General features: G+C 39.8%; 1 protein-coding gene and 1 long non-coding RNA gene across 7 annotated transcripts in view; one reads left to right on the plus strand and one right to left on the minus strand.

Moving 5' to 3' along the window:
* Positions 1–17,013, minus strand: part of LOC112984490 (uncharacterized) — a 33,152-nt gene extending 16,139 nt beyond the window's left edge. For all 3 annotated transcript variants that reach the window (XR_010387958.1, XR_003259510.2, XR_003259511.2), the window contains exons 1-2: positions 16,882–17,013; positions 574–736 (exon numbers count right to left, since the gene is read on the minus strand). This is a non-coding gene — a long non-coding RNA (uncharacterized LOC112984490). The remainder of the gene's footprint in view (positions 1–573; positions 737–16,881) is intronic.
* Positions 17,014–17,100: 87 nt separating this feature from the next.
* Positions 17,101–27,840, plus strand: part of TOX (thymocyte selection associated high mobility group box) — a 221,249-nt gene continuing 210,509 nt past the window's right edge. For 2 of the 4 annotated variants that reach the window (XM_026102381.2, XM_064507503.1), the window contains exon 1: positions 17,101–17,283. In XM_026102381.2, coding sequence (XP_025958166.2) covers positions 17,182–17,283 — 102 coding nt within the window. In that variant the 5' untranslated portion in view covers positions 17,101–17,181. Of the gene's footprint in view, positions 17,284–18,551; positions 18,836–27,840 lie in introns of those variants that run through there. The other 2 variants (XM_064507506.1, XM_026102380.2) reach the window with 2 other exon arrangements.

The following is a 27,840-nucleotide window of genomic DNA, read 5'->3' on the forward strand; positions in this document are numbered from 1 at the left end:
TATTGCCTAAAAGTAGGTTATTTCGGATGTATTTTGCAAAAGAAGAAAGAAAGGAATTCCTTTTCCCCATCACTCTTGCTCAAAGTTTCTTGCTCTAACTCCCAACCTTTCTCTTTGCTCTGTTTTATTTAGCACAGAATAGACGCACTTCCAGGGAAATTATGAATCCCAAATGAATGTAAGGAAGGCTTTCAAATCCTGGGGCAGGAAGGGTTTAAGATGCCTTTGCTCTCCAGATTCCCCATTTATAGTTATGGATAATAGTCCTTTTGAATCATTTTGAGTCACCAAAGTTCACCCACATACTGAAAAGGGAGAATAAAGAAAAATTTCAGTCATTCCCACAACCAGTAATGCACTTTTTGGATTAATATAACCAGATTTCTTTTTTGGGCACCCACCATTAATAGAACTCACTGCTCTGAACTTAGGTACCAAAGCTTCTTAACAACTCAGCTCCTGTGGAGAGCCAGGAATGGCACATTGAAAGTCAGTGGACTTAGGAGAAATAGGAAATATCAAAGGGAAGGGACTATCCAAAATCCTTTCATCTCTAAAATGAAGTCACCATACCACGCATGGGTAGTACCTCCTTCGACCCAAAGTTCACAATGATCTTCTTCTAAAAACTTTCTTCAGAAAGCAAAATGGGACGAGTGCTTTCTCACACACTTTTTTCCTCCCAAAGACAGATGGAGGCAGAAGTATTTTCTTGCTCCTGTCCTGTCAAAGTTCCCTGTAAGGAGAGGCAGAGAAAGCAAGAAGGCAACAATATGGTTAGCAACCTGCAGATGGAAAGACCCAGGATTCAGCTCTTGATTAAATAAACAATAAATTTTATATCATGAAATACCTAATTGAGCCCAAATGACAACTAACCCTTGCTTTCTGCAGGACAGACCACTAGTTACCAAGCTACAGAGTCTTGCCCAGATGAATACCCCAAAAATATCACTTACCCTTTGACATGATAAATGACTCTGTAGGGATTTTATTGTTGAGATGCAATACTCTTGAGAGTCATGCAATGTGCAATCCAATTAGTGCTTTAGATGGTGCAACATCATTAAGGGAATGAATGGGAAAGCTACTTTACAGATAACACTGTCAGGACTGCCTTTTCCCTGCTTCTTCCCTAAATCATCTCCACAGACATACACGATTGTCCTGGATGAGAGCATTTTTTTCCTTAGAAACCACTGTTTTTGTGAATTTCATTTACAAATGTTTTCCAAATTATATACATAGTCTTTACATAGAGTACACATTGATGGCGACATGTTGGAGATGAAGATAAAAACTTTTGTAAGCTATGTCAGTGCCTACACTCCATTTCTGTTTCATTTTTAGAAAGGTATTTGAAAGCAGTGGAGAGTCTTAGCTTCTTGAACTCAGAATCCATAATGCTCAAGAGCTGGCTTTCCATTTTTCTCGTTTGGGCTTTTATTTTTATTTCAGCTTTGTCATGTCTAAATTGTACAAGGCAAATCCAGATTCTTCGGGTACAGTGATTTAATTTACCTCTGAAAATGTTTTTATTTTTTGCTATGTAGTTACTCACAGCTGAAATTGCTCAGTAATAATGAAAATGCACTTATTGCATTACAAATGCCTGCAGAGGTATGCATTTGGGGGATAATTTCCTTTTACTTAAAATCATTTGCAGGGAACAATTATTGACAAAATCTGCCATTCTTGAGAGAGTTCACAGTTAAAGTTAGGCAGAAGAAAAATTCCAGGTGCCTATTCCACTGAACCTTAATATAAGTAACTCCAATGTAATTCTGATGTCTAATTTTGCTATCATTTCTGCTCAGGGTTTTCCCCACCCCTCCATAGGGAAGCTTACAAGAGTAAGAGTCAGTTTCCAAAGAGGGGTATGTAGTTAAGTTATCCCTAAATTGCTTATCCTTGCCTCCCAGTAAATAGAATACAAATTAGATAAAGTAACTGATATTGCCAAACTACAGTGCAGAATTCTTCATACGTGGAGATCACCTCCACTTTACAAGCCATTCACCCATGGAAACACAGCATGACTTCCTTGAGCTGCATTATCAGAGCCGTATGTTTTATGAACTGCAAAATGGCATACTTATTCTGTTTGGGGTTGTTCTTTCTCAGATTTGCTCATTCCTTCATGCCTAATGGAAAAATAGGCCATTGCCTCCTTGGCTCGGAGTGCTAATTCAAAAATAATTAAACTGTAGCAAAGGCACAAAATTCTTAGACCCTATGCTCCTTCCAAAAAGTTAGCATGAAGTCTTCAATTTTCTTTTTTCTTCATCCTCCTCATTATTTTCCTTAACATTGGAAACTCATTTATAGCTAACATTGGCAAAATGTGGCTGACTGGAAGCAAGCAGTTATATTTCATCAGTACCTTTGCAGCTAAATTATATTAAGAGAGAAAGAACACTTATTAAAAATATATATTGAACAAAATTTGGATGAAGTATTTTTCTGTAATCTTTACAGTTACATAACTAAAAAAGATAATATCAGTAACTGAAGTAGATACTTGGCTAATTAATTCACCAAATTATAACGAAGCACATTATTCTCTTTCATTCCCCGTTAGGCCCCTATTCAAAAAAGCACTTAAGAATATTCTGCTCTTTAATGCGCCTATCGTACTTCTTTAGGCATATGCCCAACAAAATGCTTAGGGATGCACTTAGGCATGTGTTTAAGTGGTCTCCTGAAACCAGGCGTTAGTCTAGAAGAACATGCAAGGGAAAGCATTCATCACCCTTGGGTTGAAGAATCTACAAAAGAAGGCTTCTGACTGGAAAAGAAGCATAGTAAAACACAGTAAATGCTCATCTGAGCCAAAAAGAAAAGCACAAAATGCTTTCAGAGGCTGACACAACCTGCTCTTTCTTTCACTAGGTCCAAAGCAGGCAGACCAAAGTAAGGCTTATTCATGGGAGTAAATATAAGAATTCACATTACTTGCTGCACAGTCTGCTTCAGAGGTTCTTGAAATCAATGGTTTAAATCTGCTTTACAAGCTAAGAGGACAGGAAAGGCTGTTATTACACTAGTTTTTATCACATCTAACCTCTACATAATTAAAGCATTTTTTTGTATTCACTTTGTTACTTAGAAGACACTGTCTGGTTAGTAATCTCATGATGTAGCTTAGGCTATTTGTTCATAATTTAGTTTTTTTCACTACTGCAACACCATAGCAACCTAAAAACCAAATATTTGTTTTCTTTCTCAAACACTGCAAGTTATTTTATGAAAATTTTTATGCAAATTGGGCAATGCATTGACTCATTCTGTTTGTCTCTCTTCTATTTATCTCTAAGGCATCTATCACCATGGTGCCTAAGTGCTGTGGTATCTTAGTGTTTGCCAGCTCTGTATATCATAAGAGTGAGATCATCATTTTTGTGCACTTTTACATGGCTTCTTATATGTACACTCTAAGGAAGTATTAACTAGGACAGAACAGTCATGTATTAACTGTGAAGAAATGCTTTCTATGCTAATAAACACAAATCAAAAACAAGTCCTGTTTCCTTCGGTTTTCATTCGCTCTGAAAATAGAACCTTTATTGGTAGAATACACTTTGTCGACGAAGGCTTCTCTGATTTCAAAAACCCTGAATTCTAATTAAAATCATTTGCATTCTACCTCCTACCCAGTTTGGATAACCACACCTCCTGCCTGCACAACGGCAAACTGTCCTAATGATTTTTTTCAGTACTTAATTCAATTTGCTTCCCTTCTTACAACTGACTTAAATTGTACTTTCATCCAAAACATACTCAGGACATCCTAGATCCTGACCAAAGTCTTCCCACAAACATGATACGCTGTCATGAGAATAACATTCTATTTTCTCTGCACCACCTTGCAAGCCAGCAGAGCTTCCAAGCTGCTGCAAGCTAGACTACAGAGTGGTAACACTGGCAGTTGTAAAAAATACACTTGCTGATGATGCTGAAACCAAGACCTTTCTTTTCCCCCTTCTCCTTTAATAACACTGGAATGAAAACACAGGAAACTGTAGGTAAAATTTATATTTGAAAATACTAACTTGGTGCAAAACATCGTGACAGTGCATCTGGCTCACCTTCAAATAGAACAATTTTTCTCCCCAAATATTAAATGGAAAAAGTATAACGAGAAAGAAGTGAAATGGAAAATTGCTAAAGCTCAAGAACATAGCACACAGAAAGGCAGTATTTTTTCTGAAAGCTCTGAGATGATATGAGAAATAGAGAAAGGGTGCGGAGGAGGGGGAGAGGGAAGGGGAGCCAAGGTAAGGTAAAGCGAAGCAGCCTGAAAACAGAACGTGAAATAATTGATTTCGTTATGGAAAGACTGAAAAAAATTAAGTGGCAGCAAAATCTAGAGAAGCACTTTCAATACCATAAATATCATCCTATAGAGTAGATTTTCCACAAAGCACTTAAATGTAATTGGTCTGGTCGTCACTTAGAAAGCTAGATTTTCCCTAGTTCATCTTGCCATAGGCCAGGCAGCTTGTATTTTTTTTCCCTACATCATGTTCTACTCTATGAAGTTTCTCTTACTCCCTGTGATGCTATACTGTAGTATAAGTGTAATTCTTAGCCCATGCTTCCATTTAAAATCTATTTTTTCAACCATTGATAACATGGGGGTTATTATCTGAAGGTAAGCCCCTCCAAACACCGAAAAATGGGAAAAGGTCTCATTTTGCAGCCATTACTGAGGATGGTAACAAAGTTTGACAGCTGTCATTTGGGGAAGTGAAAGAGCTTAATATATTACATGAATAAAGCATATTTTGCCTTTCTTAATGAAACATATATAGTAAGATCTCTTCTCTAAATTTAGTACTCAGGTCCATCATTGACCAACATAACTTAAAGTTGTACAAACAATGAAATGCATTTTAGCACCTCCAAAGCTATATAAAATGATGTTTACTTCTATGTATACTGCACCTTACATCTTCAAAGAGTTTGAAAACAGTGACACCTTCATCCTATTTCACTAATGCAAAAAAACAAGGTTCATGACACCAGAAATATGTAGAAGAACATAAGAATTTAGATTTTTCAAAGTTCAACCTATATTAGAGAAATCTAAAATTTCTACTTACTATATAGGAAGCTTTGCCTAGATAAAGACTACATCCCTGTGAATTTCCCCTGTGGAGATGGTTGCCAGCATGAAACCTCCTTCCTTACAGAAACTAAATGAGTACAACCACTTCTGTTGAACAACAAAATTCAAAAGAAGCGAAGAATCTGGGTATGACAAAATTCTTCCTTGACTAATGTTTACAATCCCCACCTAAGATACAAAATAAGATCTGCCAGAGCTTATTATAATAATAAGATCAGCTAGAAAGGAACTAGCCACATCTGCCCATTTCATAATTGAACCCTTTTTAATGTTTAAAGGCCGCTTCAAAAATTGGTGGTATTTCTGCATACCTCATTATTATGTCTCGGTTTAAAATCCGTCCATCTCATATATCCATCCATCTCACGTGACTGGGTACACTGTATTTCAACACAAGCTTGTGAAATGACTTGATTTGATGTAGCTTCTTGCAGCTGCCCTACTGAAGTTCAGGATTGCTAGCATGGCCAGTTGCTGTGGGAGTTTAACCCTTTTGTAAAAACGACTGATATCACAGTGACTGGTGCTAAATGCCTGGACAGATTAAAGGAAATAGACCAAGTCTATTCCAAAGTTCATCCCTGCAAATTTGAACCCTGTTCAAGTTGCTTTTTTAAAATAACATAACCAAGTCTCTACTCCCCACATTACTGTGGCAGCTAAAGATCCACTTTTCATTCCCAGTCTTAAAGGAATTTTCCTCCTTCTAGTTCTCACGGGAAATTGTGTTAAAATTCAAGAACCTGACCCTAGGTTGCACTGAATATTCCCACTGACTTCAGGCCATAAAAAAGGAAAACTGTGGCGAAGGGTTATATTCTGTCAGAAGGAATATGGCTCCAAACACCAGAATCTTCCTGACAGCTCTATTTCAGAAGTTAGCCGAGGAGAAAAAAGGGGCCAGGCATCTTGAAAACTACATACACATACCTCACACACATATATACACATACAAAACACTGAAGGAGAATAAAGGAAAGACAACTGGAAAGAAACCCTGCCAATTTATCAAGTGGCAGATGAATTATCCCCAAGAGTTTCATCAGAAGCAGCAGCCACCCCATTTTAAGGTGAAATTTTACTTCAACCTCAGCTGTAGCATAATCTAGGATCCATCTGTTTCCTCCAACCCCCCTGCCTCCCCCTCACAGTCCCCCTATTCCCTTCCCAATTCATATGTCAATAAAACTCAATGGAATTACTTCATCTCCAGTACCATGGGCTTCATGGGCAAGAATTTCATAGTAAGGATTGGATCCAAGAAAAAAAAAAAAAAAAAAAGAGCGTGAAGAGTTTATTTACATGTGTTTCCATCCCAATGAAAGCTTAGATACTGTGTGTACCTTTTCAATAATTTTTGTGTTGAAAAGTATTTTCAACATTCTCCTCACCAATGTTTTCAACGCAGAAAACTAGTGACCAGTGACTAGATCTGTGTGATCTGTCTAGCTCTTACCATTGTTTCCACCCAGTATCCACTCTTATTTATTTTCCCTGTATGATGGTCCTGCCTCAAATCCTCAAAATGTCACAATGCACAGAAAGTAAATCTTGGGGAAAGAAAAGCATTGTAATTTTCCCATGTTGGTCTTCCTTACAGAAGAAGCACATTTCACCACTGAGTCTGGCAAAAGCACTCCTTGGTGCAGTTGCACTATTGGCTTAGGCTAACCTAAGAACGCCAAGAGATGCAGACCCACTCTCTCCTGCCATGCCTCAAATCTAGGTAAATATTCTTCCCTTGTGTCAGCAGCAGTTCTCATGCAGCCACTGAGTTAGCCAGATCAGAAAAAAAACACACTCCAACTGAGATCCGAGCCACACACTACTTTTCAGACTGTCCCTTGACACAGCTGACCATGCAGCCATAATTGAGCTGAGGGAGCAGGAACATGCAGCTGCAGGAGGGAGGAAAGCAGAGCAGTACAGCCCTTTTCAGCAGTAGCACAGATTCAAATTTGCTGAAGCCGATTGCAAAACCACACCTTTGTTTTGCTAGGAACAAAAACTCCTGAATGATTCAAACTGTTCAAAAGAAAGGAACAGATCTGGACACTTGATTTCAAGTGTTCAAGGAGGACAAATAAATACAGAGATCCCCCTGACTCAAGAGACTCACCAGATGGCACAGAGGCAGATTACAGCATGTTTCCACGGCACAGCTAGCATTAATACTCTGCCCCCAAATGCTGTGTTAACACTAACTCCTTACAAGCAAGGCTAATATTTGTGGGGGTCTATTTCTTTGTTTGGAGTCAAGTGTGCAGCTCTGTGAATTCCTTCCCTTTAGGTTAAGGGAGAATTTGTCCTTTGTGGGAGTGCACGGAGAGCACATTGGGAAGCTGCTGGAAGATTCACAGTATTGCACAAGCAGTACAGCACAGCGTTTGTCCACCAAAAGTGCTCGCATTAATAGTGATATTAATTTTATTAATGCTGGTAGGCTATACCTCCTGATGGCTGCTCAACTCAAGTTCGCCCCACTCATGTTTGTGTTGGAGAGCTAGGAAAATGCTTGTGTTAAAATCTGAATAAACCTTGAAGCAGAATCAAAGTCGAAATATCAACAGGCGAAGGCTTGGGAAGTAGAGCAAACACATTACTGAAGGCCCAGCCTGCCAGCGTGATTTTGTTGTTCTAAACTGTGCCAGTGGGCTAGTTTGTTTTTGGAGGAGGAGGAAAATGGTTAACTGCCCCTGTGCAATGCCCCTCACCGACAGCACCTTAGTCTGATGGAAAGCTAAACAGAGAATGTGAAATGCTGCAGAAACATTTGCATTTTTAATAGTTGATGACAGCAACATTAAGGATTTGATTTATATTTCTGTTATGATACCTCAGAAGATCTCATCCTGGACACTTGTGTGTGCTGACTAATTACATAACTATTGTTCATTTTGTGTTCTTACTACTCTAACAGTTTGTTCACAAAGTTGGTCCTATAACTGTGAAGCCCGTCTGAAAGAGAAAAAAAAGGCACAGAAGCCTCTGGATTTGATTAGTTACTTCCAAGATATTTAATTGTTGTTATAGCCAGAAATGCTAGAATATCATTTTCTTTTTGAGGGAAAACCTGGGTTAAACACTAGTGCAAATTTCACATGACAGCCAGCAGTCTCAAGAGTTTTAAAAAGAAAAAGATGGCTGCCTGGACCTTCACAGGTTATTTGTAATTCCTTTTATAAATTTTGGACATAGAATCAAACTTTAACATTTTACGTAGAAAGACAGAATCTTTTTGAAAGATCTTTTACAAATCAGCAAGACTGGAAATAATTTGATAGAAGACTTACCGTGTATGCTCTTTCAGCCATTTCACTAGAAACTCATTTTGGCTTTCTCTGAGGTAGAGATAAACCACAGCTAAGAGACAGTTATTAAATCTTCTTTATATATTCTGTATGAAATATATTAAACTACAAAAATACTATATTCAAATAAGGTTAAGGGTCTGACTTAAACCCACAAAGACATGGAAATTCAGACATATTGTGTCTCCCTACCCTTTACGTTCCTCAGTGAGGCAAGGCACTGTAACACAAATGAGTTGTGCTCAGATTCCTTAAACCTCTTCTTTATGATACATTTCTTTTTAAAGGTACTTTCTCTTTCATTTTTTATCTTCACTGTGGGCCCAGGCTAAATTCTGCCCTGGAATGAATGTTTTTTATAATTGCAGTTTTCGCGCTGGTAGAAACACAAAAGTGAAAAAACTGAAACAAAAGTACATAATTGTTACCCTCAGTGACTGTGACTCGCCATTTCTTTTTCTTTTAACATACAGCTTACAAATCTCATGTTAATGAAAGAAAGGCAGACAGATGTAGAACATATATGACTCTCTCCAAGTGTGAACATATGCTTCAGCTCTCCTTCCCCCTCTGCTGCAGTTTTATTTACACATATGTAAATACTCATTGCATACTTCCCCAGCAAACAAAAGAGGAGTCTTGGACTTTGCACCGAACTAAGATTTTGTACCACAAAATGTCACAGGACCTTCTTCCATATTGGACTTTGCTCCCTTTCCCCCACACAACAGTGACTAGTGGAGGACACACTTGGTTCAAAAGAAAGGAAGATGCTCACAGACCATTCTTCTCGAATGCTTTGAAACTACCTCCTACCTGGGCCTGCTGACCTCTTGGGCAAATTGCAAAGTGTGTCTTCTCAAGATAACTTCAAAGCAGGGAAATTCTGCTGTGGGGAGAATTCTGCTGTGGGGGAAGGGGAGCTTGGGGGAATGGGTATTTTTGTGTGTGTGTTGTAAACTGTGAACCATTCTGAGTTTCTCCTTATTCTTTTCTATTTCTAACTATTCTTTGTTTTTATTTAATTATTGCCAGGGCATTATGCAGTAAGGCAACTGTCTCCGTGGGGCTCTTACAGATCTATGTACCTTCAACAAATAGTCAGAAACCTGATCATTTCAAATGTGGCTTGGGGAGTCCCCTCCACGTGCCTCAAAGCATCTGATTAACTTGCATGTTAAACTCTGCTGTTTAAACACATGCTAAAGCTGCTGTTTTTAATGATGAACAATGAATATTGACTATTCATTCCCTTCAACTAGTACTCCTGTAAACTACCTAAAAACAGAACAGGGGACATTCCAAAATGAAAATGGTGTTGATTACATTCTGATACCCAGAGTAAAGGCTCATTTTGAGAACATCCGCAAACATTAATCATTGCCATGCAACTGCGGTAAAACAAACAAAATCTTCAAGCAAATTGACAATAATATAGTACAAGACTTTAAAATAACATCTACAGTGTATTATTATCTTAAGGTACCACGGAACAAGACATAGGATTTCAAGAATTAATAGAAATGAAGATTTCTCTTAAAATAGAGATTAAACAACTCCTTAAAATAGACAGTTTCTGTTAAAGAGTTAGAGAAGCAGAAAGAAGTAGCCTTGATCCCGAAAAAGTATTTCTGCCTTATGCAGCATAAAAGACAGACATTCAGGAATAGCTCATCCATGAGAAATGGTGATCTCCTTTTGCTGCCAAGGTCAGTCAGACCTGTTGTGATATGTTCTGTAAATGCTGACTCTATCACTTACTTACAGTTTTCCACGGACTTCCTTAACACCTAGAGATTTTTTATTTTTATTGTGGAACAAAGCTATGACATGAAACTGTCAAACCAGAAAGCCCAGAAAAGGATGATAGAGAATTTTTATTAGATGTGAGCATGACAGCTCCATTGAGAAAGGAACCATGTAGTTAGAAGAAAGGTGGTCTGAAGTTCCTGGAGATCCAGCAGGAAAATGCTGAAATTTCAGCAAAGAAGGAAATTTTGTTCTCAAGACAGCAGTCCAACAACTTATCACATCCCTTAAAAACTGATGGTAGCTTGACACATGGATGATATATGTGTATTAGCGCATCATATGTGAATGAGACTGGATTTATTTGCTACAACAGGAAACTCTAATGGAAACTCCCAACATAGTTTTGCTATGCCTCAGTCCTGACCTTCTGCATTTCAAATGCCAACTGTGCCACCTTGTGTGGTAATTTTCTGGTGATAACTATAAGCCCCTAGGGGACTAGATTAAAATCACTGAACTAGTTTTGCATTTTGCTTTCTCTAGTTCAAAAATAAAATGACAAGAAAAAGATAATAAACTGTAGTACCTCCTAGCTCTAAAAACAAATTTTTACTCTGTGAACTCTTTGCTATATTTATATGCACTCTAGTCAGAGAGAATAGAGCTTGAATCTCTATCAGCATCTTTAATCCTGGTCTTGAAGTACTATTTAAAAGCACATTAAAGAAAGTAGATAACCTACTCTCCTGTTGCAAGACCCACCTTGACTGGAAGTGTAAGAACCATCCAAGATGTTGCTTCACAGAGACTGTGTGGAAATAAAGGAGGACTAAGACCATTCTCTGGCAAAAGACAGAGCTAACATCAAGCAAGACAGAAGACATCTGATCCAGATGAAAAGACATGGAATAGAAAGAAAGAGGCATTAAGGAAGTCTGTAAAGAGCTCAGCATGCCAGCAGAGCTCTTGCAGCGTAATTTCATCTCTATTTGGGAGTCTTATCAAAAAGAAGAATGAAGACATCATTGATCTAAATTCAGAACTGACTAATCATGTCTGGCACCTGTCTTGAACAATGACAATACCCTTTCCGACGCTATGGAAGACCTAGTGATATGGACTAGTCCTCACGTTGCCACCTGTCTCTGCTTCTGACCAATCCTGTCTTCCAGCATTCCTTTCTCCTAACCATTCAGGTACACTGAAAAATATGTAAAATATTTACAAGCACAGATGTGCATTTTTAATGGCATCAAACATTTGTAAGACATCTGTAATCTGTATAATGCAGTCCCCAGATAACATTGTTTTCATGGATATTTGCTTTTTTAATGAAAAATCACGCCTTTAAACAGGCTTTTTTATTTGTGAAAACACAATTTAATATTATTTGAAAAAAAGAGTATTTTAAATCCCCAATACACTCATCCAGTATATTTCCGACAAAAATAGAATGAAACCTCGAATTCCTGATCCCTGTACTTCTAGATGTTTTATGATTGATTTAGCAAGGTAAGTGGAAGAGTGGAAAACTGGCAACCTTGACACTTTGGTATATCTTGCAATTGAGAACTAGCATATACCATACTGCGACGTATTTTTTTGAGCCTTCCTGCATACCAATATATCTCAAGCAAAATCACTTGATAAGATAGGAAACATAGGAAGGGGAAAAAAGGAACTTCATTTTTCCCTTTGATTCTCTAACCATGAAAAATAATGTGATTCTAAGGGTCCAGTGAAATGTTTTATTTCAAGACTGGCCTACCTTTTATATGTCTGCAAGGCCACATTCAATTTGGTAGCTTGAACTGAACCAGCTGGCAGTGTCTCTGAAGCATATGGGCATGAATCTACGCTGCAAATATGCAAGGTGAATTTTACATTTTTGTATCTTTCTTATGGTTATTTAAGATCTTGATTCTCTGAGACGCTGTGTGCTCAATTCCAACTGAAGGCAAAGGCAGATGAGTGGGCTAAGAACCTTTCGTGAGATGCAAAACATCCTAGTTCTGGTTCACCCCACATGCCTATTCCTCTCTCTATTAAATTGGCTGTGTATCATTTGTTTGTAACACAAAGATTTTAAAATATGTGGGCTTTCTCTTTGCTTTGTAACAAAGGGAAGTCAGGGACTTTCCTTAACTATTTAGATATGATCTTTACTTCCTTACAGAGATGGGAACAATTTATTTTCATGCGTAAGTTTGATAACATGGGGCTAGTCATTTTCAGCACAACTGAATAAACAAGAAAGGAGTAGGGGCTAAAATAATAGAATTGCTGCCTCTCTCATTACATGTCTGGCAGTATTTGATTTGACAGAGTATTAGGTAGCATTACAAACTGTATTTAAATACTCTGAAATATATATCACTATGAAGCTTTGATCCCATATTGCAACTGTTTCTTTTTAAATATACTGATTTACACTCACTTAGGAGGGTAAAACCAGAATGTCAACAACACTTAAATGAATCAATTTCTTAAAGGATTTGAGTTCATTCTGATGAAAAGGCCAGATTAATTACTTTGTTTTAAATATTCTATAACCTTAATATCATTATCTTTTGTATCTTCCCAGATCCACGTGTCATATCCAGTTTAAGGGCATGAAACAGGACATATACACAAAAGGGATAGACTCCTCATCCTATTATTACTTAATTAACTACTCTCTAGAAATTGATGAGTGCTGAGCTTTGTTGTCAAATAGTTGCCTGCATCTGTAACTAAAACAAGAATTGTAGCAGCAGAGATCTTCCCGGCAAAATCTCATGGCTCCCCTTTTAGCTTATATGGACCTCCTAACTCCCAAAGTTCAGCCCACAAAAGAAGAAGAAGAAGAAAAAAAGATTTTCCAATCCAGCTATTCTTAAATATGTAGGAGAAAACTTCTCTTTAAAGAAGAGCCAACCTCATAAAAAGGATCTTGGGCACCTATGTGAAGCAATAAACTATCATAACAGTCTCACATTTCCTTCTTCCTAGGAAAACCAAGAAATCTTATCTTTATAACAGAGGATCAGACATCTTGTCTGGAGATCCCAAATAAAACTGGGTATCAGATGCGTAAGATTAAGACAAAAAACGTTGGGTTAGATTCTCTTTCAAACTAAGATACTTTCACCTCTCTTTGTCTGACAACATGATTTATGCACACTGATAGCCCCCAATATAGTAGACAGCGCTGTTGAGAGAGACATTAGGGCAGACAAGAAAATGACTTGTCATCTTGCACATACTTATTTGGTTCTATTAATTCTAATGCTCTAACCATTACAGCCCTACACGAGAACATGCAAGTGACTGTACTGGTTCAAACCAAGGCTGTGTACAGCCTCCAACAGTGGCTGTAAGTGTGGGAGAGTGAAGAGGGGGCAAGCATGTATGATACTTCCCTTTCCTTCTAGTGTCTCTAGCTCCACCTGTTTTCAGCACAAAGGAGTTACTTTACCATTTATGGTTTGTTTATTAATGGCCTTCTTAGGTCTCTTCGAAATAGCTGTCCATCTGCTGTGTAAACCTCTTGCATCCACAACATTGTTTGGCAAGGGGTTTGGCAAGGGCTTTCACAACAGTTCTCCATTGCATGGAGAATCCTGCATAGCTTCACTCCAGCAGATAGTATTTAAAGACTTACAACTTACATGAGCTAAAATGCCCAAGTTTGATATACCACTGAATTACCCTGGAAATGGCTTTGCTTTCTCAGTCCATAGGTGGAAAATCTACAACAGTATTAACATTTTCAGGTTCAGTCTTCACAAATGCATTATCCTGAAAACCCCACAGAAAATGTCTCCTACAAAACAAAAGAACACTTAAAAGATTAATAAATACAACTTTTTAATTTTTACCAATTTTATAGATAACTGCAACAAATCTCAGGTGTTTTCACCATCTTAATGATTAAATCATCTATGTAAGTAGTAGCAAAAATTTTGTAATAGTCAAAGCCTGCACCATTAAGTACTGAAAATAACCTGAAGTACTATAGAAAACAAATGGTAAAGTTGTAAACTCATACAGACAGACTCCTGGAAACTTGAAACCTTTCTTTAGGCAATAGTCAGCAATATTTCATATGAATAAAAACCTAAATCTGCAGGCTTTTTATTGTCATACATCTTAGTCAATCAGGTATTGACATCTTTAGCTCTGCCTTAGCCTTGCTGCACCTGAATGCACCTGAATGTTTATCTAGACAAACTTCTCTAGAATCAGTATCTTTATTATCTTTTTCCACAAGAGGCTGAAAAATAATCCATGTTCCATGCATAACAAGTTCCTCAAATCAGCTTTTCAATACAGAGCTTGCAATCTGTCTCCCACTCACTTTGTCAAATTATGGTCCACATATCAGCCATTTGCAGTAGTAGTGTATCTGTCAAGCATCAAGTAGTCAGATTTCTTGCAAGCGGATCTTCTAATGCCAATTTTCAAAATGTCTAATCCCAAACATACAAAATAATGAGTCACACTCCAAAAAATTATGTGACTTTTAATTATGTTAATTTCTTTCCCTTTGCTTTCTGGAGCTTCTTCTGGATCATATTTTCAAGCTTTTCTCCATGGCCTTAAGGGATACAAACGTTATTGAAAAATGAAAGCGGAGATTCTTTTGTAATTGCATGGAAAGATAGAACTTTAAGGAAAACATTTTTTGTCACATCAGACTTAAATTGTGTTGAACTGACAACTAAGGGTCTTCAGAGATATTTTTGATCAAGTAATACTGAAAAAAGAACATGGCTTCAAACTTTTTTCCTCTGGAGTTTTATTACCTTTATTTTTTTCAGGTAATTAAGCTTAACTGAAACTAGGTTGTTAGGTGCAGAGGAAAGACATGACTTCATCACTATCTTGAAGGACTCTTTACAAAATCGAAATATCTGAGACATTGATTATAGATCCTCACCCAAATAGTGATTTATTTGCCTAAAATTTGTGAATTGTTCCCCTTAATACTGAGGCAACTTGAAATGTTTTAATTTTTTTTGCAGTAAGTGTGAGAGACTTTTGTTTGAAAATGTGCATTGCGTTTCTTCTTAAAGTTCTTCAGATTGCGATTGTTTTGTGATGAGAATGTTCATGAGCTCATTTGGCAGATGTTAGCATTGCTACTAATCCTGACATTCCTTTGGAGGTCGCTAATTTTGATTTTATTTAATGGAGAAGGGAAAGATACTCCTTTCTTTTCATAAATAATTTCTTTGTATGGCATTATTTAAGTTTACTACAGCATCTTTCCTGAGCCTTTTCTCTTCCACCCCTTCTGTCCTGATTAAAACTACCACAGAGACTCAGCAGGAAACCCAGTGGGATTGCTCATGGTGTCTTCAAGTCACCATTTCTTTCATTGTTTTTGTCTGTTAAACCTTGTTTTCCCAGTCAATCCCTCTCCTCCATGTCACTGCCTGGATTCCCAACTTTCCTTTGTTAATACCCCCTGTTTGCAGCTAATTTTGCTCCTCTTTTTTCATCGCCCCATTCTGTTGCTTTTCCTCTCTCCTCTATTTTCCCTTGTGGATTTTCACTCCTCCACCCTTTTTGCAGTCCAGAGGTGCCTGCTGTCAGCACTGCCCGCAGCACTGCCAGGCCCAAGCGCTGTAAAGCGATGAGCCAGGCCCCAGCTCGCCAAGCATTTCACGGGCGCTTCTTCTTACTCGCTGCCTGTCTGCGAGGCGCGAGCACCGTCACACCTTCACACCTGCCCCGGCGCTCGCCACGACGCTTCTACACCGCGGAGGCAGAAGGCCCCGTGCTCGCCCAACCCGCAACGTCCTGCCCGCCGTGCGGCCCCGGCAAGGACGCGCAGGCCTCGGAGGGGAGTCAGGGGCGCGGGGCGCCTGACCCGACCACCACCAAGGCAGCCCCTCGCACCTTCGCGGCCCCTCGCACCTTCGCGGCCCCCACCCTCTCGAAAATGGCCGTGGACACGGGCCGGGGGCTCCGGCCCCACCTCGCAGCTCACCCGCGGCAGCCTGCGCCCGGAGCTGACCGGAGGCCGGGCCCCGGGCCGACCCCCTCGGCAGCCCGCGGCCGCCCTCCGGCTGCGCCGCTGCCCTGGGCCGCCGGGCCGGGCCGGGCCGGGCCGGGGCGGCGCCGCGGCAGGCCGCGCGGCGGGGGTGCCATAGTAACGGCCGGGGGGCCGGGCAGCGCGGCGGGCGCCGGGGGCCGGGCGGGCGGAGGAGGGAGGGGACGGCGGCGGGATGGCGGGCGCGGCAGCGCCCCCTCTCTGCCGCAAATGGCTCTTCCCCGCCAGCCCCTTTGTGTGAAGCACACCCGGAGCAGCGACTCCGCCGGCGGAGCGCGCCGCGTCCCCCGCCGCCGCCCGCCGAGCCGAGCCGAGCCGAGCCGGGCCGGGCCGGGCCGGGCCGAGCCGGGCGGCGCGGGGCGGCCGTTCCCGCCCGGGCGGACCCCCCTTGTGCCCCCGGGGGTGCTGCGGCCGCTGCCTGCCGCCGGTCCCGCTCTTCACGGTGGAGGGCAACCAAAATACACCGCCACCAAAAGAAAGAAAAAAAACCCAAACAAACAAATAAAAAAGAGAAAAGAACAGAGCGAGCGAGAGAGAGGGAGGGAGGGAGAAAGGAACCAACTCCGAGACTCCCATAAAGAGAGGCACACACAGAGCTAGCGCCCCGGTGCCGATGTGTGGGGGAAACAATAAGTACTCGAAGTTACCTGCCCTGCTGCAGAAGAAGGAGGGTTTGTTGATTCTCTTGCAGACATCTGCAGACCGGTGCTTTTTTGGAAGAGATTTTTTTTTCTTTACAAACCACAAACGGATGTGAGGCAGGGAAGGTGTTTCTTTGACTACTGAAGTCAGGCACCTCTTTTTTATTCTTCTCAGTCTTGTGTGTACCCCCCCTCCCCTCACACACGCACACACACACACACACACACACCCCTTTTTGCACGAACGTTAACAACAACAACAAAAAAAAAAGAAAAGGAAAGGAGTTTGCTTGATGTTTTAGTGAAATGGACGTAAGATTTTATTCGCCACCTCCTCAGCCTGCAGCCGCTCCTGATACGCCTTGTTTGGGACCTTCCCCCTGCCTGGACCCCTACTATTGCAACAAGGTGACTCGTGTTTTGTGTCGTCCGAGGTGTTTTATCTGTGCTGTCGGTGTTGTGCTGTTGTCGCGGTGCTTTGCATGCGCGGGGGCTGCGCTCTGGCGAGCCGCGCACCAAGTTTCGCGGCGGGGCGAAGGGGCAGCTCTGCCGGCTCGGCGCTGCCGCGGCTCCGCGTCTGGCGGCGAAGCGCCGCGTCTCGGCGCTGCCCCGCGGGGCTCCCGCGGCCGGGCCCCAAGTGCCTCCCGGAGCAGTCGGGGGGTGGGCGGGTGTGGCGGTGGTGGGGCGCATTTTCCGTAACATCTTCCCTCTTTGCGAAGCAGCGTGGAAAGGGATGTTGGTGCGGAGGACGTGGGTTTCCAGGTCCCTCGGTCTCCTGGTAATAACAAAAAAACAGCGTCTGCCACGAACCGGCGACACTCTGTGCCCCGCCGCGTACCCTCCAGTGCGTGTGTCAGCGCGGTGCTTGGCGGAGCTGGGAGCACGCCCGTGTGTGCCTGTGTGTGTATATGCACAATAAAACAGGGTGACAAGTTGGCTCAGCGGAGGGGCTCGACTTTGTCCCGGCTGTGCCGCTGCCTCACCGATCTCCCTGTAACTTGATTAAATCGCTGCAAACAGGGTCAGTGTCTGAGAGGAGCCAAGTTTTAGTTCCCTGAGCCCTGGGGAAGGAGGAATGGCAACGGAGACCCGCGCTAGCCCAGGCGCCGGGTTTGGTGGCGGTAGTTGGTGCTGCGATCCCGGAGCACTTGGCGTGACTTTCGCAGCCGAACAAGGGGCCGGGTTGCTGCATTGTTACTGCCTCCGCGGCCTGGGCCCGCTGGGGCTTTATGCACGAGCTGCACTTTCGCTGCTGTTACGGAATGGGCTTTGCACATGAATAAAACGCTGGCCGTAGGAAATAGTCAGGAAGTGCGAGCTACCCAAAGCACTTCTGGAGCACCCCCCGCCCCCGGCCAGGGGAGAAAGCTGCGAGCAGGCGCCTCGCTAGAGATTTGTGTAAACCTGCGTGTACAGGCGTTTGTTCCCAGTCCGCCCTGGAAGTCGGCTGTGCAGGCTGCAGCAGATGTTTCTGCGCGGCCAACTCCGCCGCTCGCAGCGCGCGTGGTCCCCGCTGCCGCGCTGCCGGGGGGCGGCGGGGGGCCGCGCGGCGCTGCGCGGCGCGGGGGGCGCCCGGTGCGCGCCGCCGGCGGGGGCACGCCGCTCCCTCCGGCCCGTTTGCAAACAGCATTGTTCGGTGCTCGCCTATTGTCACGACGGGTTCACGTGTCAGAAAGATATTTAGAGCCATCTCTTTCATTGCGGGCAGCTGCCTAGATGCAGAGATAAACAACACTACAGAACATGCCTGGTCTGAAAGCGCAGAGGCTGCAGCTCCGGGATGAAACCCTCTCGGTTTTCAGGAGAGATTCCCCACATGGTCCCATCTACCAATCACAACAGAAAGGACCAAATTCATCCTGGCTGCAGTTCCCATACACTCCATGGAGTTAGAGAATTCAGGGATAAATCTGGCCCTTGGTGGTGGATGCCTAAGGATATTTCGAGAGAGATCCCAGAGGTATGGTTATTAGCAAGTGTTTTAAGTAACTATATTTTGCAGCATCTGTCTAGCCTGCCGTATAGAGCAGAAGTTTGTGCAAAGAGTGAACTTTGTTCAGTAGGGAGAGTCCAGATGCCTACAAGCATGTATAGGTGCATTAAGTTTTTAAGTGCTTTTAGTAATCACGAGGCTACTACCCTTGATCTGTGAGTTGCTATTATTTTCTCTATCGCCTGTTTTTGTGAATTGTAACCATAAAGCGTTGCCAAGTGCAAAGCTTGGGATAGAATTAATGACCTGAGCACCAAAGTGTCTGAAGACCCATTTGGCAATGAAACTGGACAAACGTTATTAAACCTATCAGTGATTTAAAGCTTCAAAAAGAAGGTAATGACTTGAATACACATTTCACTCATCATTCTTGAGATAGTGGGCCAGATTTAATTTAAAAGTTAAATGCTTTGGAAAATCAGGAATTACTTCAATATATTAAATCATTTTCCAATTAAGTTCCTTAAATCATTTTTGGTGGGTTGCACTGCAAATCAAATAAATTAATTTAGAAAGTCGTTTTCAGAATTTCTTTACTAGCTGGTTAAAGCTTCTTTTAAGTCATGCCATGTATGAGGGAGCAAACTGTTCTTTTTAAATGCAAATGAGACACTCATTCAGTAGACAAGTTGCAACTCTTCTATTTCACTTTGCCTGAACTGATAATGTACTTAAAAATGAACAGTCATAAGACATATGTTTTATGCTTGGAAAAGACTTACGAGGAATGTTTCATGTAAGATACTGAGCAAAGGATGAATGTCTCTATCAGATGTCTTTGCCACTGACCGTTGATTATATTAAATGGACGGAGTAGGTTTGCTAGGCCCCTGAGAGGCGTACATTTGCTGAACGTTTCATTTTTCACCCCTTTCACTCTCTCCCTTCACCCAGCATGATTAACATTGCTGTGAAAACTTATCTGACTTGTTCTAAACATGTAGTCGTGTTACAGTATTACTCTGTCACTCATGTTCATGCTGTGTGTGTTTAGGGAGTTTGCAAGGAGGCCTGCATGATTTTGTGCTCAGGAAGTTTGGTTGGCTGTTTGCAGTTGCTCTCTGCTAGTAAAGGAGATAATTGCAGGCGTGCGATGGATCCATATTCTGGAGTAGAGCGATGATCTGGTCTTGGTTAGTTGCTTACCATTGACTAAATGCTGCAGAACTCATTCAGAACTGGATCTTGGTTCCTGTAGAGTTAGTAAAAGCTTGCTTTGAGTACTTACTGGTGGATTTGGCTCTGGTTTTCTTACTTAAGGGTTTTTTATTTTAGATGAATGTGGAAGATTTTGATAAACTTTATGTTGTAAGTCTGCCTGAGCTGCTGATAATTTGGAGTGTATTCCACCAATATTTAGGCTTTTAAGTTTTATAATTGTTCTCTTAGACTGGGATTTTTTTCCTCGTCAAATGGTTGTTCATGGCATATGAGTGAGTTCACAAATACACATTTTGGAGGTATTGACAGTGGATTTTTCCGTAGTCAAATGAAAATGCAGTAGTGTAGATTCAAACAGTCCCATCTTATCTTACTATTTTCAGCTGGCAGTCTTTGTTTCAGAAGACTGCTTAGATCTTTATTTTATAAACCTAAAATAACATTCTGAGCATCTTAGCCTAACATTTCTCTCTCTGCTGTGAAAGCTCATTATACTGTGCATATATTGTTATGCAGGCTTTTCCGTGTTTCTCTCGTATTACCCATGGAGGGAGAAAAGTGAGAGAACAATGCAAACAATGTTGGTTATGACAACTGTGTGAGGTATCTCTTATACAAACAGACAGACTGGACGGTATGTTGCTGGATATAGGTCAGCCTTTGAAATAACACAGTGGAGCTCTTATGCTGGACAGGCAGATTTAGAGTTGGGGTTAGTACTGTTCGCCTCTTGCAACTTGAAGCGTAATTGCATTTCAGACATTTACAGGCTAATAAGAGTAGTCTGCTCAGTTGAAGTTTATTTGAAGAAGGAACACGTTCCTTAATTGAGATAAACGTTACAGAAGAAGTAGCTTTGATAATCGTAGTATATTAATTCAATAGTAGAATATGGTCAGGGATTTTGAAGTACTTGAAGAAGTCAGATTAAAAGTTCGAATGTTTACGCAGAGAGCAATAAATAAAATTATTTTTTTGCTTTCCTTATTGAAGTGTCACTTCCAAAGATTGCTTCTATCAGTACTTTAAGAAGATTGGTGTATTTTCATACTTGTGGTTTTACAGTGTTTTCAGATATCTTCTCACATAAAGTGCAGTTACATAATTATAGTTTGACACAGCTAATGACAGGGATGCTGACCCCTGCCAACAGTAGGGAGGAAATAATGGTCTTTACTGCTCCCAGTGGTTAGCCTTGCAGAATTATGCACTAGATTCTTCTGTGATTTGCTACCTGGTTCAAAAATAAAGGAGCCTACAACTCATCTTTCTTGTACTCACTGGTAGTTGTCCGTGCAGTGGAAAAATACAGCCAGAGAGCAGAGGTAAAGTGATAGACTATAGTTGTTTTTAAAAAGAAGGATGCAGAGAAAAAAGAGTGAGGGGGGAGCAAAACCCATCAAAATGAAAAAAAGCAGAGTAATATTGGACAAAAGCAGATAGGCAGGTACAGTACAGTACTTTGTAATACTGCTAGTAACTAGAACTCCATGGACTAAAAGTACGTATATTTTTATACAACATTTAGAATAATTTATTGCATAAGCTTAAACCCGCCATAGAGACTACTCTTCATAAAATGTTCCATGACTGTTTACAAAGTGCACATTGTTTCCAGTGGCTCGCTATTATCCACTGTAACTCTGAAATTCAGAAACAAAATTTGGGAAGGCCAGTGCTCTGAAAGACAGCTGAATTGTAGTGTTACTAATTTGGCAGAATTTTAGATTATGCTGACATAATACATTCAGCATTTATTTATTTTTGGTATTTTCCCCCTTAGATAACTATCCTATCCCCTATTACGTTAGGATCTGACTTGAAATTTGTTGGTGCTTCTTTAAGAAAATATTAAACAGTTATGTTACTTAAAGAAAGAATTAAAAAGTTACATTGGTGTTGATCATTGATTTTTAAAAATATTAAGCCTTTTAGTTAGTTTCAAAATTATTGCGTGGAAAGAATTGAGATGAACTTTTCTTTCATGGGTTACTGTACCTTAGAATGTAGTCTCAGAGATACAGGCAAACCTCAAATATGCCTTAAATCCTTAAATTCTAGGGTTTCAGAAAAGCTGTGGTCCCAATTTTAGTGGAATATAAAAACTGATTTATGGTTGTGCTTTTGAGAAATCTTTCTATGGATGTATTATAAACCAAAGTATTCACAGTCATTCTGCTTTTTTTTTTTTAGCCAAACATTAGTACTTTGAGAAAAATTATATTTTACTGTTTTATCAGAAACGATGTATTTTATCTTTAGTGCATTACCCCCAACCAGTCTGTGATGAGGTCCACTGAAAAAAGTGAAAACCACAAACCATTAGGAATGCTGGATTTAAAATGCACTACAGTGAGATGCCTGCAGTAGCTTTGGTGGTTGCATTAAACCAAAGCGCATTCGTAGGAAGGACTTGCTGCTGTGGAGCACTGGGCAGTCTCAGTGCCCGCTGAACTGAGTGCGTGTTGTGGATGATCATGCTCTAACGGGAAGAACTGAGCACCCTCCTGTCCTCAACTTCCCATTTAGCAGTACTTTCTCTTTTTGGTAACACTGCACAGAAGCATGAGAAGACGGACTGTGTATAACGTTTGTGTATAACATGATTTTATATTAAGCAAAGAAATGGTATCATGGAATGATACCATCCAAATGGAATCATGGTAGGATTCAGATAAAAATGCTTGGATATTTAAATCTTGTATTGATGGCAGCTATAACAAAGCCGAGATCGCAGAAGTAAAAAGCTTCCTTTAACTGCTTTTTCAACATAACTCAGAAGTGACCTGATAGCACCACTTCTCATAGTGAGAGGACAGTGCCTGGATCAGTTCAGTCCTTGGCTTCAGGAACTGGCAGTAGTGGCAATTAGTGGCAGCTTTGTTTATTTTTGTGAAGTGGACACATGCTCTGTGGATGTCTGCCATGGGTTGCATACACTAAAATACTCATTTTAGCTATGAGTTAACCAAATTCAAATGTTGTTGTTGTTGTTATTCAGTCTAGGTACCAATTTTTTGCCCAAGGAGTCATTTCTCATTAAAAACGCCGAGTTATAAACTGCTCTAAAACATGGTTTATAACAGAAGCGCCAACAGACTGTTAATTATAGCAATGTTTCCATAATACTTTAAGAGATGGAATTCACATTAACTTGAATGAGATTTTCTTGGTCATAACATTTTTCCCCACAGCATTTAGTTGAAAATGGCAACATTGAATTATTCTGTGGTTAGGCACAGATTGCCTAGTGTCAGCAGCAGTGACAGCCACTGACTTCCACAGCGGCAAGTGCACAGAAGAAAATTTCTTCTCCTTCTGTATCTTCTTTTTTAGTTTTTTCAAGTTTTAGGTTAGTAAATCAAGATACTGATGAAAATGCTTAATTCTTGATTTAAATCTTCAGAGTTAAAATTGTTTTTACAGCAGAGATCTTGCTGCTACTGCCATTTGTAATGTTTGTGGTTTTCTTTTGCTTCTTGTGTTTGCAGTATGTAATTTATTTTTAGCATTTCAATTTCATATGGTTCTACTAGTATTTATATCTTATCTTTCAAATACACATATGCTAACACTGTTTTTGAACTGTTCATTTAGTATTTATTGCTGGGCTGATACTAGATTTGATATAGACCTGGGTAGTATGGTTTCCTCCCAAGAAATACACTGCCTTCTAAGTTGCAAAACACACTTGAATTACATGAGCATCTGACAAATCCAGGTTAGTGGAAATGTCAGAATGTTTTAGCATTCACAGTCTTGACTGTTAAACCTCTCTCTACCAATCAAAAGTGGCACGAGTAGCTTTTTCAAAGGTACTGCTGGCTAAGCATGGAAATAGAGCTGCTGTTGTAGTACTTTTGTCTCCTGCTTTTGTTGTTGATGATCGTGGTCTTAAAGTTTAAATAGAAGTTACTGTAGCTGGAATATATTTCTGTTATATTAATGAAATTTCCAGTGAGCTTTAGTTATTTTTTCTATATGTAACAAGAAATCAGAACTCTGAAATGAGAAAGTGATAACCTGTGCTTAAGGATACTAGTCAGTAAGGCAAGTATGTCTATAATGCGAGACATAGCAAAAGATTTATCCAGACAGTTCCTGCCAGAAAAGTGAAAAGATTATATGTACATATAAATTCGTACTCCAGCTATACTACTATATTTGTGTGTACACACATATATTTCTACTTCATTTCATATTGCTTATTTTAAAGAAAGTGAGCTTGCTGTGAAAATTCATAATATCTAACCTGTACTGTAAGTAGTGAGCTTAGAACCCATACTGTGGTTGAGGTTACCAAAAGTGCCAAGGTTTGTGTTCATGAATAAGAAAACATATTTGTTCCTTATGTGATCATCATGTTAGCATCAACCTGAAATTATGATTAATAATAAAAGGAAAAATAATGGTAAAAACGGAAGATAACCTTTCAAAAAAGTATAATTTATTATTTGGTGGACACAGTTGTGAATATTAGTCATTGAAACCTGCATATAGTAGAAGCTTAATATCAAAGCTAATGATTTATTTTATGTTAATGACTTTCTGCCAGGGCATAAAAGACTGCTCATAATGGACTCTCAGTGCTGTGTTCAGTTGCGAAGGCTAATGGGATAATTTTTCCCAAAATTAAGCTTTTTGAAGTAAATTATGGTGTTATTTTTTCAAGTTAACTCTTGAAAATGTAGTGGCAAACTGATCTTTTAAGAACTCCTTGTAGAAAAATATAAAACAAGTTTTTTTCTTCATTATCAGTTTTCCTAATTATGTTGGAAATGTCTATTTATGTTTTATTATAGTTCTGAAGTATAATATTCATGATGTGAAAGTCATTCACGTCAGTGGTTTTATCATAGTACAGTCAGTTTTTTGAGGCAAGGTTGTTTTTGCAGATTAAACAAAAGCAAAGAACATTTTTTTTTTAGTGGCCTAGCCAATAATTTGCTAAATGGTAGTAAAACTTGTAGTTTTACATTGAGAAGTTTTTAAAATGATGTTTACAATCAGTTATAACCAACATTATATTTCAATAAGAGATAATTTGCCTACTAAAGTTCACATAATGTGCTAATCATGTCTAGTGGTTAATAAAGGCCTCCTATCTCACTCCCCTGATGGCTATAAAAGGCTATTATGCTCATGGCAGCAGTTCAGGTACAGCTGCTGTGTGTTAATAATGCATCATTGTCCCACTAATAAACACAGCAAAGGTCAGCAACCCCAAGCACCTAAAACACCTATTCTCTTTCCAAAATATTTATTAACACCTTAATAGCATATCTATTCATTTTAGCTCGGATTATATCAGTTAATCACCCCCATGCAATCTCGCGTGTTAGGGTTTAGCAACCTGCGTTCTGCAGTGGGTTGCAGGACCGAGCTCACCTCCTAAACATTTCGACTTTGTTGCAGCTTCTTTAGTGGCTTTAGTTTAGTTTAATTTAAGATTAGTATTCCATGGTCACTTTATAATTAACTTACTATTCCATGGTCACTTTATAATTAACTTACTTTGTTTCTTAGTTTGTCAGTTTTCAGTTTTTCCTCAGCTAATTTGAGATTGTATTTAGAGGCTGGATTTTCTCTTTCGTTAATGAAGACTCTTTAAAGCAAATGCAATTATGCTGTAAAAACTATGTGGTTGTGTAACATGTGCATTCACATATGTACACATGCACATCCAGAGAGATATGTATATATATCTATAAGCACACTTCCTTTAGGTTTCATACATAATTTTATGTTAGTGACTTATGTTTTCATTTTTAGGATAGATTGCTGTATTCATAAAGGTTTCTTAAAATGCATTTTCTACAGACAAAGAACATATTCACATGGGATTTCTATTTTGCCAGGGAAACATGCAAATCAATAGGCCAGCACTTATCTGCATTAAAATTAGGCATACTGTAATTTATGGGCACAGTGATACTGTATTTCTCTTGCATAGCCTCAGATATTCTTTAAGGTAGCCTGGCTATGTGTCCTTAGAGAAAAGCAAAAGTGTTAATTGAACAAAATCTCATTTTCTCATCTTGTAGTATTGTCTTTTGTTTTCTGTTACTCATTTTGAAAACCTTATGTTTTTTTTGTGCTGTGTGATTTACAAACAAATGTTCAGAGGGCAGAAAAATACAACTACACTTCCATCATGAGAAATGAAAAAGCTTAACTAGCTGAAGGGTTTCTATTTGGTGTAGCACATAGCTTCAATGACACATTTGTCATGCTTTAAATATATAATGCATACAATAAAATATGTACAGGCACAGTTGTGATATATATAGTGTCTGGCTCCATTGCTATTGTTTGTAGTCTCTACGGTTGTCATACGTTGTTCTTTGCACATCATACCCTTACAGCAGACTTTGACACAATTTCTAGCTTTCAGTCCTGCACCATTTTCATTGCACAATATACATGAGTTTGACAGGGTGTGTTGAGGACAACTCTGGCAAGCAATTGATATTTTGAAGTGGCAAGCGTTTCAGCAGCTGCCTGCTTGTGAAAAAGGAATGATAAGATATACTGTATTGTTAGTTTCAGGCAAAGCATTAAGGTTTAAGCTCTGTAAAAATGTACACATTATTCGTCAGTGGTGAAGCAAGCCTTTTATGTTTTTTAGAGCTGAGCTCTCTGGCTGATGTGAACTAGAATGACATTGGTTTAATGGTCAGTAAATGAATAGGAGTACTTTGAATTTGAACTGCTGCCAATTTTGCACCAACAAAGAGACTGACAAAAGAAAGATTTTATGTGAAAGCAAAGCACAAGCAATGTTTGGGAAGGTGGGAAGAGGGATAGAGGGACCTGACAGGAATATTCTTTAACACAGCCCTGTAAAGATACAGAAATTGTTAAAACACATCCATTTTACATGGCTCATCAGCTACAAACCTAAGCTGTTTCATCTAATGTTCTTTTAAACCTGTTGTATACACATAGTCTTTCAGAGTATATTCATATGGAATTTACAGTGTGTTTTTCTAAATACCACACTGTGCCCTGAAGGCCTGTTGGCAGAACATCAGAGTTGTCCACTGCTGGAGTTCCCAAGTCTCTCTCTATCTGGTAGTGGGAAATTGTAGTTTAATCAGTTATGGCACTTTCAGTGTGTAACATTCATTAGTAAGGCAATTTGTCATGACTGTTAATAGTCAGGATGCATCTGCTCTCTCTTCAGTTACAGAGCATGAGTAAGAGGCAAATATTTCAATATCTAATAATATTAACATGTTTGAAAACTGTAGTTCAAGGTTAGTGCTCAAAACACAAGCAGCAGATTAATAACGATCTATTTACTTTTGCTGTTTTACCTTTATAGATATGATTTTAAAGTACACTAATGCTATTATGAGGTGTACATTATCTGATTAGGTATTAAAAAGTAAATGTTGGCATCTCCAGTGTTTATCAAAGACTTTTTTGTGTGCTATTTAGTCTATTATCATAAATTAAAAGTTGAGATATTTTCAGAGTTACAAATAATTGCTCCATGTAATTTTCCAGTGCTTCAGTAATAAAGCGTTAACTGTATCGTTTTTGGTAGTGCAGGCATTTTACAGTGTTGGTGTTGTGGCCAGACACCTTAGAATGTGATAAAAGATACTCTTTAGTGCCCACCAAACAGACAAAATACAATTAGAAAAATGTCCTCTTCTCCCTATGAACCAGCTTGTAATCACTGTTCATTGTTCTGAATATGAAAGGTTAAATTGTTTCCTACAGCCAAGAAAGGTTAGTGGGTTTTTTTCACATATATCTGATAACCCTCATGTATTACATAATATGATAGCTTCACACACAAT

Source organism: Dromaius novaehollandiae, chromosome 2, assembly GCF_036370855.1.
Source record: "Dromaius novaehollandiae isolate bDroNov1 chromosome 2, bDroNov1.hap1, whole genome shotgun sequence".
Classification (NCBI taxonomy): Eukaryota; Metazoa; Chordata; class Aves; order Casuariiformes; family Dromaiidae; genus Dromaius; species Dromaius novaehollandiae.